At 50.4% G+C, this 12,752-nt stretch overlaps 1 protein-coding gene across 3 annotated transcripts in view; it reads left to right on the top strand.

Annotated features, from left to right (window-relative positions):
• The window catches only part of prkn (parkin RBR E3 ubiquitin protein ligase), a 97,754-nt gene that overhangs the window by 22,557 nt on the left and 62,445 nt on the right, over positions 1 to 12,752 (top strand). For 2 of the 3 annotated variants that reach the window (XR_002953901.2, XM_024424561.2), the window contains exons 4-7: positions 5,165 to 5,292; positions 7,839 to 7,922; positions 8,054 to 8,169; positions 11,823 to 11,959. Coding sequence is in view for 2 of the 3 variants with exons in the window: in XM_024424561.2 (XP_024280329.1) it covers positions 5,165 to 5,292; positions 7,839 to 7,922; positions 8,054 to 8,169; positions 11,823 to 11,959 (465 nt within the window). In the remaining variant the exon portion in view is untranslated. The remainder of the gene's footprint in view (positions 1 to 5,164; positions 5,293 to 7,838; positions 7,923 to 8,053; positions 8,170 to 11,822; positions 11,960 to 12,752) is intronic. The other variant, XM_024424562.2, reaches the window with a different exon arrangement.

Here is a 12,752-nt window from a genome sequence, read left to right as displayed (position 1 = left end):
TACTTCTGCCTACCCTCCAACACTCGCCTCCTTCTGTCTACCCTCCAACACTCACATCCTTCTGTCTACCTTCCGTCTGCCTACCCTCCAACACTCCCCTCCGTCTGCCTACCCCCATCTGCCTACCCTCCAACACTCACCTCCTTCTGCCTACCTGCATCTGCCTACCCTCCAACACTCGCCTCCGTCTGCCTACCCTCCAACACTCGCCTCCGTCTGCCTACCCTCCAACACTCGCCTCCGTCTGCCTACCCTCCGTCTGCCTACCATCCAACACTCGCCTCCTTCTGTCTACCCTCCAACACTTGCCTCCTCTGCCTACCCTCCAACACTCACCTCCTTCTGCCTACCCTCCAATACTCACCTCCTTCTGCCTACCCTCCAATACTCACCTCCTTCTGCCTACCCTCCAATACTCACCTCCTCTGCCTACCCTTCAACACTCACCTCCTCTGCCTACCCTCCAACACTCGGCGCCTTCTGCCTACCCTCCAACACTCGCCTCCTTCTGCCTACCCTCCAACACTCGCCTCCTTCTGTCTACCCTCCAACACTCACATCCTTCTGTCTACCTTCCGTCTGTCTACCCTCCAACACTCACCTCCTTCTGCCTACCCTCCAACACTCACCTCCTTCTGCCTACCCTCCAACACTCACCTCCTTCTGCCTACCCTCCAACACTCGCCTCCTTCTGCCTACCCTCCAACCCTCCAACACTCGCCTCCTTCTGTCTACCCTCCAACACTCGCCTCCTTCTGTCTACCCTCCAACACTCGCCTCCTCTGCCTACCCTCCAACACTCACCTCCTTCTGCCTACCCTCCAACACTCGCCTCCTTCTGCCTACCCTCCGTCTGCCTACCCTCACCTCCTTCTGCCTGCCCTCCAACACTCACCTCCTTCTGCCTACCCTCCAACACTCGCCTCCTTCTGCCTACCCTTACAACACTCACCACCTTCTGCCTACCCTTACAACACTCACCACCTTCTGCCTACCCTTACAACACTCACCACCTTCTGCCTACCCTCCAACACTCGCCTCCTTCTGCCTACCCTCCAACACTCACCACCTTCTGCCTACCCTCCAACACTCGCCTCCTTCTGTCTACCCTCCAACACTCTCCTCCTTCTGCCTACCCTCCAACACTCGCCTCCTTCTGCCTACCCTCCCAACACTCACCTCCTTCTGCCTACCCTCCCAACACTCGCCTCCTTCTGCCTACCCTCCAACACTCGCCTCCTTCTGCCTACCCTCCAACACTCACCACCTTCTGCCTACCCTTACAACACTCACCTCCTTCTGCCTACCCTCCATCTGCCTACCCTCCAACACTCGCCCCCATCTGCCTACCCTCCAACACTCACCTCCGTCTGCCTACCCTCCATCTGCCTACCCTCACCTCCTTCTGCCTACCCTCCAACACTCGCCTCCTTCTGCCTACCCTCCAACACTCGCCTCCTTCTGCCTACCCTCCAACACTCGCCTCCGTCTGCCTACCCTCCAACACTCCCCTCCGTCTGCCTACCCCCATCTGCCTACCCTCCAACACTCACCTCCTTCTGCCTACCCTGCATCTGCCTAACCTCCAACACTCGCCTCCGTCTGCCTACCCTCCAACACTCGCCTCCGTCTGCCTACCCTCCAACACTCGCCTCCGTCTGCCTACCCTCCGTCTGCCTACCATCCAACACTCGCCTCCTTCTGTCTACCCTCCAACACTTGCCTCCTCTGCCTACCCTCCAATACTCACCTCCTTCTGCCTACCCTCCAATACTCACCTCCTTCTGCCTACCCTCCAATACTCACCTCCTCTGCCTACCCTTCAACACTCACCTCCTCTGCCTACCCTCCAACACTCGCCTCCTTCTGCCTACCCTCCAACACTCGCCTCCTTCTGCCTACCCTCCAACACTCACATCCTTCTGTCTACCTTCCGTCTGTCTACCCTCCAACACTCACCTCCTTCTGCCTACCCTCCAACACTCACCTCCTTCTGCCTACCCTCCACCCTCCAACACTCGCCTCCTTCTGCCTACCCTCCAACACTCGCCTCCTTCTGTCTACCCTCCAACACTCGCCTCCTTCTGTCTACCCTCCAACACTCGCCTCCTCTGCCTACCCTCCAACACTCACCTCCTTCTGACTACCCTCCAACACTCCCTTCTGCCTAAACACTCGCCTCCTTCTGCCTACCCTCCAACACTCCCTCACCTCCTTCTGCCTACCCTCCAACACTCACCTCCTTCTGCCTACCCTCCAACACTCACCTCCTTCTGCCTACCCTCCAACACTCGCCTCCTTCTGCCTACCCTCCAACACTCGCCCTCCTTCTGCCTACCCTCCAACACTCTCCTCCTTCTGCCTACCCTCCAACACTCGCCTCCTTCTGCCTACCCTCCAACACTCACTCCTTCTGCCTCCTCCCAACACTCGCCTCTGCCTACCCTCCAACACTCGCCTCCTTCTGCCTACCCTCCAACACTCACCACCTTCTGCCTACCCTCCAACACTCACCTCCTTCTGCCTACCCTCCATCTGCCTACTCCAACACTCCCTCCTTCTGCCTACCCTCCAACACTCACCTCCTTCTGCCTACCCTCCAACACTCGCCCCCATCTGCCTACCCTCCAACACTCGCCCCCTACCCTCTGCTGCCTACCCTCCAACACTCACCTCCTTCTGCCTACCCTCAACACTCGCCTCCTGCCTACCCTCTGCCCTTCTGCCTCCCTCAACACTCGCCTCCTTCTGCCTACCCTCCAACACTCGCCTCCTTCTGTCTACCCTCCAACACTCGCCTCCTTCTGCCTACCCTCCAACACTCGCCTCCTTCTGCCTACCTTCCAACACTCGCCTCCTTCTGCCTACCCTCCAACACTCGCCTCCTTCTGCCTACCCTCCAACACTCGCCTCCTTCTGCCTACCCTCCAACACTCCAACACTCCCTCCTTCTGCCTACCCTCCAACACTCGCCTCCTTCTGCCTACCCTCCAACACTCGCCTCCTTCTGTCTACCCTCCAACACTCGCCTCCTTCTGCCTACCCTCCAACACTCGCCTCCTTCTGCCTACCCTCCAACACTCGCCTCCTTCTGCCTACCCTCCAACACTCGCCTCCTTCTGCCTACCCTCCAACACTCGCCTCCTTCTGCCTACCCTCCAACACTCGCCTCCTTCTGCCTACCCTCCAACACTCGCCTCCTTCTGCCTACCCTCCAACACTCGCCTCCTTCTGCCTACCCTCCAACACTCGCCTCCTTCTGCCTACCCTCCAACACTCGCCTCCTTCTGCCTACCCTCCAACACCTACCCTCCAACACTCGCCTCCTTCTGCCTACCCTCCAACACTCGCCTCCTTCTGCCTACCCTCCAACACTCTGTCTACCTCCAACACTCGCCTCCTTCTGTCTTCCCTCCAACACTCGCCTCCTTCTGTCTACCCTCCAACACTCGCCTCCTTCTGTCTACCCTCCAACACTCGCCTCCTTCTGTCTACCCTCCAACACTCGCCTCCTTCTGTCTACCCTCCAACACTCACATCCTTCTGACTACCTTCCGTCTGTCTACCCTCCAACACTCACCTCCTTCTGCCTACCCTCCAACACTCGCCTCCTTCTGCCTACCCTCCAACACTCGCCTCCGTCTGCCTACCCTCACCTCCCTCACCTCCTTCTGCCTGCCCTCCAACACTCACCTCCTTCTGCCTACCCTCCAACACTCGCCTCCTTCTGCCTACCCTCCAACACTCGCCTCCTTCTGCCTACCCTCCAACACTCGCCTCCTTCTGCCTACCCTCCAACACTCGCCTCCTTCTGCCTACCCTCCAACACTCGCCTCCTTCTGCCTACCCTCCAACACTCGCCTCCTTCTGTCTACCCTCCAACACTCGCCTCCTTCTGTCTACCCTCCAACACTCGCCTCCTTCTGTCTACCCTCCAACACTCACCTCCTTCTGCCTACCCTCCAACACTCGCCTCCTTCTGCCTACCCACCTCCTTCTGTCTACCCTCCAACACTCACCTCCTTCTGCCTACCCTCCAACACTCGCCTCCTTCTGCCTACCCTCCAACACTCGCCTCCTTCTGCCTACCCTCCAACACTCGCCTCCTTCTGCCTACCCTCCAACACTCGCCTCCTTCTGCCTACCCTCCAACACTCGCCTCCTTCTGCCTACCCTCCAACACTCGCCTCCTTCTGCCTACCCTCCAACACTCGCCTCCTTCTGCCTACCCTCCAACACTCGCCTCCTTCTGCTACCCTCCAACACTCCCTTCTGTCTACCCTCCAACACTCACCTCCTTCTGCCTACCCTCCAACACTCGCCTCCGTCTGCCTACCCTCGCCTCCTTCTGCCTACCCTCCAACACTCACCTCCTTCTGCCTACCCTTACAACACTCACCTCCTTCTGCCTACCCTCCATCTGCCTACCCTCCAACACTCGCCTCCGTCTGCCTACCCTCCAACACTCGCCTCCTTCTGTTTCTCAACCCAACCCACCATAACGTCTCCTTTATCTGCCCCCTCTGATCAGTAGGCTCTCCCTCCATCCTCCTGTAAAGTCATTACCATAATGGAGACCTCTCTCCCAGGAAACATAAATTAGACATGCGAAGTCTTAAAGCCACTCCGCCCCATTTTTATTGGGAATCGTGTCAAGGTAGCGCGGCCCACTCCAGCGCCCCCATGCTTTTAGCTCTAATGAGAATGCTGTTTCTTCCTGGTCCCTCTCGCTGTGTGTGTATGAATGGATGCCTGTATGGTGTGGTGACTTTAAATGAGGCATGCAGGACACGTCCTCCTCTCTTTAATAAATCATCTGCCACGAAGACGTCTGGTTGCTTCTCTCCGCTAATTGGATCAGTGTGTCTGTGTTCTGGGCTGCAGCCAGACAGACTACAGACTGGAGATGTCCCTTGTCCTTGTGTCATCGTCCTCGCATAATGCTAAAGTCTTAGTGTCCATCTATTCAAACTAAAGAGGACCATGAAATACAATGGATGTTTTTCTACTGCACAATATAGGGCATAGTACACTTACAACTCATATGTTCTACCATCAAATGTCCTATGTCACCATTTGCTGAGTCCACTGGCTTCATTTCAGCCATGCTACAATCTGCTACTGTTTCTCCTCTGACAGAATGTGTGGTTGTGTTCCCATACAGAGCCCAGACCTCACAGCAGCTTCTATGTGTACTGCAAGAGTGTGTGCCGGGCCATCCAGCCGGGGAAGTTACGCGTGCGCTGCCGAGCCTGCAAGCAGGGAACCCTCACCTTGAGCCGGGTATGTCAAGTAAGAATGGAAGACTACAATACTGTAGCCAAGAGCCACTTCCACAGAGCAACTCTCACTGACAGAAGTACTGCGTTTAAGATGCTCTGTTTCTCAGAGTACAACAAAGTCACATTTTGTTCGACGCCGTGAATCCTTTCTGTTGCTCAACTGAGTAAAATGTGTGTTTATCTACGCACAATGGCTTCGAGCTTAGACCGGTAGATCCACAGTGAACAATAATCCCACATTACCCTCCATCTATCCCCTCCTTTGTTATTGCATAACACTGTTATTGTTATTTTCTCAAACGGAGGAAATCTGTCACATCTCCACAGTGACAGTAGACTCTTCCTCTGCCTGTCTGTTCAGCCTGCGGCCATATTTACCTCCGGTCCTTATGGGACTTCTCTCTCTCTGTGTGTGTGAGTGCGTGTGTGCGTGTGAATGGGCAGGACTCCCACAAATAAGGATCCTGCCATTCTTTAGACTACGACTGAGTGACATCTGTTTGTCCACTGTTACTATGGCAACAGTGTCCACTCTCCGTGCCAGTTTCCTGCCAGGGCTGGTGATTACCTACAGTACCTCAAGCTTGGATAGGACCCCAGTCAGTCCCTTCAAATCGCCTTTCCCTTCTCATACCCAGACGACCCAGAGTATCCGGAGTTACACTCTGTCCCCTCTGACCACTGTCCTCTCCATATCTGACCACAGCCCAGCTGAAACTGCCACTCACACTGCTATCTCTCACAACCACAGCCTCACAGACTCCATTGCACCCAACCCTCCCTGACCCCATACATCTAGGAGAAACTGATTGCTCCTGAGACCGACCTGTCAGTCACATAGGTGTGCGTGTATAGCCGGGGGGCCTCTCAGTCACCTAGGTGAGAGTGTAGGAGACAGGAAATGAGGCTCACCGTAGGTCCCTGTTCCTGAGCCTGGTATCAGAGTAGGTGTTAATTAGCATGCTGCTCTCAGTGTGTGTGCCCGATGCTTGTAGAAAAAGGCTGTGTGTGTGTGTGTGTGTGTGTGTGTGTGTGTGTGTGTTGTTTTTGTGCTTGTTCAGTGTGCTCTATTGACACAGGGACTGTAATAGATCAACTGAGGTGAGCACAGGTGTCCTCAACTGGCCAATCAGTTTAGCCAATCGAGTGGGGTCCCTCTTCTGCCCACCGATCGCATACCTCGGTCAATGCTGTGAGATGAGCACAGCTGGCGCAGAGATAAACCCTGTAAGTTAGACAATAATCAAATTAAAACTTTGCGAAACGGAGACGTTGAATCCGCTTCCCCGCCGAAAGTAGAGGGAGAGGAATACGGGTGGGTTTCTAAATGATTCATTAATCATTTATATTCAAGGGTGTTTGTGTGTGTGGTGCGTAGACACATCAGGGGTCTGTGTGACCTTTCCTGGCTGTCTCTGAGCAGGTGTGTGCGTGTGTGTGTAATCTCGTGCCCCACCACCAAGGCACACAGGGTCCTCTCCCTCTCTACCCCTGCTTCCTCCCACCCAACAGGGAGTAATGATTTTCTTAACCTTTTCAGAGGCTTATTAAGGCCGCTGTCAGAATGTTTAAATGCTTATGCTAATGAGTGGCGTGCAGGCAGAACAGAGGAGGATGGGTGGGGTGGTGGGGGGAATCCTCCCAAAACAATAAGGATGCACCAAGCAATCAATGTCTGAACCAGCGTGTGCTCTGTTGAGGGCTGGACCGGCAGCTCGTCCTCATGAGGCCGGAGAGGCTGAACACAACAGGGGTCTCTGACTTTTACTATGCCGTGCTGAGGGCCTGGCAGCTGCTAAGGCCCACACGAGGGGGGTGTGGCGCCTGGACCAGGGGAGGAGCCCATTTTCCACAACCCACAGATCCCTTTACGGTCTGTTCGTTCAGTCACCCTGCAGGGACGTTTAATGGCAGCAGGATAGCTGACCTACGGCTGCCAGGGGGTTGAGGGTGGAACCCCCCCCCCCCAAGAGTATGCACAGCAGGTGGGCATAGGCGTTCAAAATCTATATTTTTATTCGGATTTGGGAGAAAAAAATGCTCTACTCTTTTGACCAATCAGAACAGCAGAGGGCATAGCACCCAAGTTCAAACAGGTGCCATTAATACAGGTAACGAGTGGAGGACAGAGGAGCCTCTTAAAGAAGAAGTTACTGGTCTGTGAGAGAAAGAAATCTTGCTTGTTTGTAGGTGAGCAAATACTTATTTTCCACCATAATTTGCAAATAAAATTCATTAAAAATCCTACAATGTGATTTTCTGGATTTTTTTTCTCATTTTGTCTGTCATAGTTGAAGTGTACCTATGATGAAAATGACAGGCCTCTCTCATCTTTTTAAGTGGGAGAACTTGCACAATTGGTGGCTGACTAAATATTTTTTGCCCCCCTGTAGTTGTAATGTGGTGCTGTATTGTATTGTACTGTGTAATGGGTTTGTTTGTGGAGGTTGTGGTGGCATGCAATACATTTTTGTGTGTGGTGGGTGGGGCGGGGTAAAGGGTGTTTTTAGTGTAATGGGGAAGTCCCGTTAAAGTAAAAAGTCTCTCTCCCCCCAGGGCCCGTCATGTTGGGACGATGTCCTCCTCCCAGAGCGTATCCATGGCGTCTGTCAATCAGAGGGTTGCCTTGGCAGAGTAGCGGTGAGACCAGTGAACTATCCACAACTGCCTCAAAACCCCCTCACTGCCACCACAACGGAATTACAATCTCATAACATGACCACACCTCCACCAAACAACATGTACCTCGGTCTCTTATCTGCCTTCCATAGGAGTTTTACCTGAAGTGTGCTGCCCACCCCACCTCTGATGATGACACGTCTGTGGCCCTGGACCTCGTCATGCCCAATGTGCGGGATGTCCCATGCATTGCCTGCACAGATATCATGTAAGTACGTGTACAATATTGTCTGTGCAGCCTCTATATCGGCCTAATATAAACAGCATGTTTAACATGAAAGCAATAGACCGACTTAGGCTTACACACACACACACACACTTGCAGGCAGGTAGACAGACGCACCCCCCTGGCCCTGTCTCTCCCTCCTACAATCAGTGGCTCCAGGCAAACAAAGCTGTGATTCTGTCAGCGTGGCATATAACAGATGAAGGTCAGCCTCCCCATCCCTGTGATGACGGCGGACATACTGTCACTGCCTCACCCACAGAGGACAAAAGAAGGGAGGGCCAGTCTGTCACCTGCTGCCCGCATCCGATACAATGGAGCCCAATCACAGACGCCCTCGTCTCAAATCAAGGACTCGCCGCTACGAGCGTGATTGAAGTGGGGCCGCAAAATTACCCTCCTGAGTGAAGCTTTGTTTTTCCCGGCGTTCATCTCGCCTTGCTGCCGCCACTTAGCACAATCAGCTCTTTGGTTTGTTTAAAAGGGCAAACGGATGAGGAAACCACAGTCACAGGCTTACTACTGTGAGACTAATACAGGGGGCGTTTCTCAATATGCATACTACCATGCTCCTCACTCTCACGCTCTGAGTTCATTCCCCGAGGACGTTCTCTTGCAAACGTTCTTGGGAGGACGAGAGTGTGGCGAATGCATGCAATTGTACATTGGAGACGCACTGCGCACTCTCCTGCTACTGCATTACCTTTGACTAATACAGATGACACGAGATGACTACGTTAAAGCAAACGCAACTTCATAATTATCAGCCAGCTATATGTGAATCGTGTTAATCTAGATAGCCAGCTAGTTTAACATGTAAAAAATGACCTACAACTAATGTTATGAAAGGTAGCTGGCCAATGTTGGCTACGAATTCTTCGTAGGTAGGTAGCTACCAATTTTTTTGTCAGTTAGCCTGCGGTCTATGGATATTCTAGGCAGTTAAACATGCCAAAATGAACACCGTATGTATTTATTAACGTATTAAGATAAAGTATTGTAATCAGTCAACTTTTCATTCTCGAAGTCCGAGTTCATTTTCTATCGCTTCAGCTCATAACCAGCCACCATTTTTTTTTCTAGAAATATTACATTGTTTGTTACGTGGTTGCATCATATTACGTCAACAATCCTGGGAATATTTCAGTTGACGCTTGCGTTGATGCGTGCTTTGAAATGTGCATGAACAAAGTATGCTTCTGAGAACTACCCTCTGTGCTCTGTTTTTCATACTTTCAGAAGTAACAAGATGTGCTTTGGCTGAGTGAGTGAGTGAGTGGGGGGTTGCTAGGCTTCTTGAGTACAATAATATGTACAGTAGGTGCTGTATGCAAGCAAGTTCAACCTAGGAGAGGCGAAGGTCTGAAGGATTTCTCTGGCTGAGGTTGGACTGGCTTAGTTTATTTAATTTGTTTAGGCGTTACTCAGCCAGGTCAGTTAATTGGGTCATTTATGTCATTTGCAATTGAATGGCGTGAAGCAATACATAAAGTCAAGTGGAGATGTTGGGGAGAGACGTCGTCTGTGAGAAGAGGGCAAGAATGAGGGACAAGGAGAACAGGTGAGGAACAGAAGAGGGATGTAGAGAGAGGAAGACCACACTCACCTACGTGGATGTTAGTGTGTCAGTGGTGAACGGTTTCACTCGCTCTCGCTCAGTATCCCTGGCCCCTCTGTCTTTGTAGCAGCCATGATATATCAGAGCTCCTCTGAGACCTTCTGTCTCGCACTGCTGCTTTTCCCCTGCCTCCCGCACTAAATGAATCCCCCCTGTGGCCTGTGATAGAACAAAACACTCACCAGCGCGGGAAACGCATGTTTACATTGCCAAAACGAGTGAAATAGATCATGAACAAAAGTGAAGTAAACAATCAAAAATGAACAGTAAACATTACACTCACAAAAGTTTCAAAGGGATAAAGGCATGTCAAATGTCATTATGGCTATATAGTCTTAAGTTGAATAAATGTAATATATACATACAGTTGAAGTCGGAAGTTTACATACACTTACGTTGCAGTCATTAAAACTCGTTTTTCAACCACTCCCAAAATGTATTGTTAACAAATTATAGTTTTGGCAAGTCGGTTAGGACATCTACTTTGTGCATGCCACAAGTCATTTTTCCAACAATTGTTTACAGACAGATTATTTCACTTATAATTCACTGTATCACAATTCCAGTGGGTCAGAAGTTTACATACACTAAGTTGACTGTGCCTTTAAACAGCTTGGAAAATTCCAGAAAATGATGTCATGGCTGTAGAAGCTTCTGATAGGCTAATTGACATAATATCAGTCAATTGGAGGTGTACCTGTGGATGTATTACAAGGCCTACCTTCAAGCTCAGTGCCTCTTTGCTTGACATCACAGGAAATCAAAATAAATCAGCCAAGACCCCAGAAAAAAATTGTAGACCTCCACAAGTCTGGTTCATCCTTGGGAGCAATTTCCAAATGCCTGAAGGTACCACGTTCATCTGTACAAACAATAGTACGCCAGTAAAAACACCATGGGACCACGCAGCCATCATACCGCTCAGGAAGGAGACGCTTTCTGTCTCCTAGAGAAGAACATACTTTGGTGCGAAAAGTACAAATCAATCCCAGAACAACAGCAAAGGACCTTGTGAAGATGCTGGAGGAAACAGGTACGAAGGTATCTATATCCACAGTAAAACGAGTCCTATATCGATATAATCTGAAAGGCCACTCAGCAAGGAAGAGGCCACTGCTCAAAAACTGCCATAAAAAATCCAGACTATGGTTTGCAACTGCACATGGGGACAAAGATCATACTTTTTTGAGAAATGTCCTCTGGTCTGATGAAACAAAAATAGAACTGTTTGGCCATAATGACCATCATTATGTTTGGAGGAAAAGGGGGAAAGCTTGCAAGCCGAAGAACATTATCCCAACCGTGAAGCACGGGGGTGGCAGCATCATGGTGTGGGGGTGCTTTGCTGCAGGAGGGACTGGTGCACTTTACAAGTGTATTGAAGTAACATCTCAAGACATCAGTCAGGAAGTTAAAGCTTGGTCACAAATGATTCTTCCAAATAGACAATGACCCCAAGCATACTTCCAAAGTTGTGGCGAAATGGACAACAAAGTCAAGGTATTGGAGTGGTCATCACAAAGCCTTGACCTCAATCTCATAGAAAATGTGTGGGCAAAACTGAAAAGGCGTGTGCGAACAAGGAGGCCTACAAACCTGACTCAGTTACACCAGCTCTGTCAGGATGAATGGGCCAAAATGCACCTAATTTATTGTGGGAAGCTTGTGGAAGGCTACACAAAATGTTCGACCCAAGTTAAACATTTTTAAAGACAATGCTAGCAAATACTAATTGAGTGTATATAAACTTCTGACCCACTGGGAATGTGATGGAAGAAATAAAAGCTGAAAGAAATAATTCTCTCTACTATTAATCTGACATGTCACATTCTTAAAATGAAGTGGTGATCCTAACTGACCCAAGACAGGGCATTTTTACTAGGATTAAATGTCAAGAATTGTGAAAAACTGAGTTTAAATGTATTTGTGTGAATTTATTTATATATATCTCTACGTCTGTTTCAAGTCAATGATTCTTCATTGGTATGAAATGTCTCTGTGTCTGTCCACTCTGTAGGAGTCCAGTGTTGGTGTCCCAGTGTCCAGACCGCCATGTCATTTGTCTAGACTGCTTCCACATGTACTGTGTGACTCGCCTCAACGAGCGACAATTCATCCACCACCCAGATGTCGGCTACTCACTTCCATGTGCAGGTAAACTTGTGTGAATGGAAGTCAGTTGCACTATTGAGTTCTGGCAAGAGACTGCATGAGTTGTGGTAAGATTGTGAGTTGTGGTCGGACTGTGGTGTGTGTGTGTGTGTGTGTGTGTGTGTGTGTGCGCGCGCGGGTGCTAGTTGTGGTAAGACTGTGTGAGGGGCCTGTCAGTGATGGATTGTGGCTGCTCCCAGGCTGCAGCGAGGGGGAGATGGAATCAGAGCTCTGTTGTCACAGGCACACGCACACTGCCCCAGGAGGACACAGGCCACTGTGTAATGGGGCTCTGGGGAAGGCCACTGACCCTCCACCACTGATAGAGGGAGCTATCTCGTTCTCGCTCTCTCTGTTTGTCTTTGTTCTTTGTATTCTATATTGTTTATTGATTCACCATAGTGAAGTCGTAGGCTCGGGTTTTCTGGGTCTCTGTTTTTCGTTGATTAGGTTTCTCAATTTCTTTTGGTTTTTGCAATCTTCATCAAAGCATTTGTCATTGTTGTTAATTTTCTTAGGTTGTCAGCTTGACATTTTTAGATTTGATAGGGAAGCTGAGAGGTCAAATATTCTGTTTAGGTTTTCTACTGCCAAGTTTACACCTTCACTATTACAGTTAAACCTTTTGTCCAGGAAATTGTCCAGAAGGGATTAAATGTGTTGTTGCCTAATTGCTTTTTGGTAGGTTTCCACACTATTTTCCTTCCATCCATAGCATTTCTTAATATTATTGTTCCTTTGGCTTTGATGCCTCGTGATTGAGCATTGCTCTGTTCAAGTAGAGTGTGATTTTGCT

This window comes from Oncorhynchus tshawytscha, linkage group LG06 (genome assembly GCF_018296145.1).
Source record: "Oncorhynchus tshawytscha isolate Ot180627B linkage group LG06, Otsh_v2.0, whole genome shotgun sequence".
Lineage (NCBI taxonomy): Eukaryota > Metazoa > Chordata > Actinopteri > Salmoniformes > Salmonidae > Oncorhynchus > Oncorhynchus tshawytscha.
The sequence above is the reverse complement of the archived record's forward strand: the minus strand, read 5'-3'. Positions and strand labels throughout refer to the sequence as shown.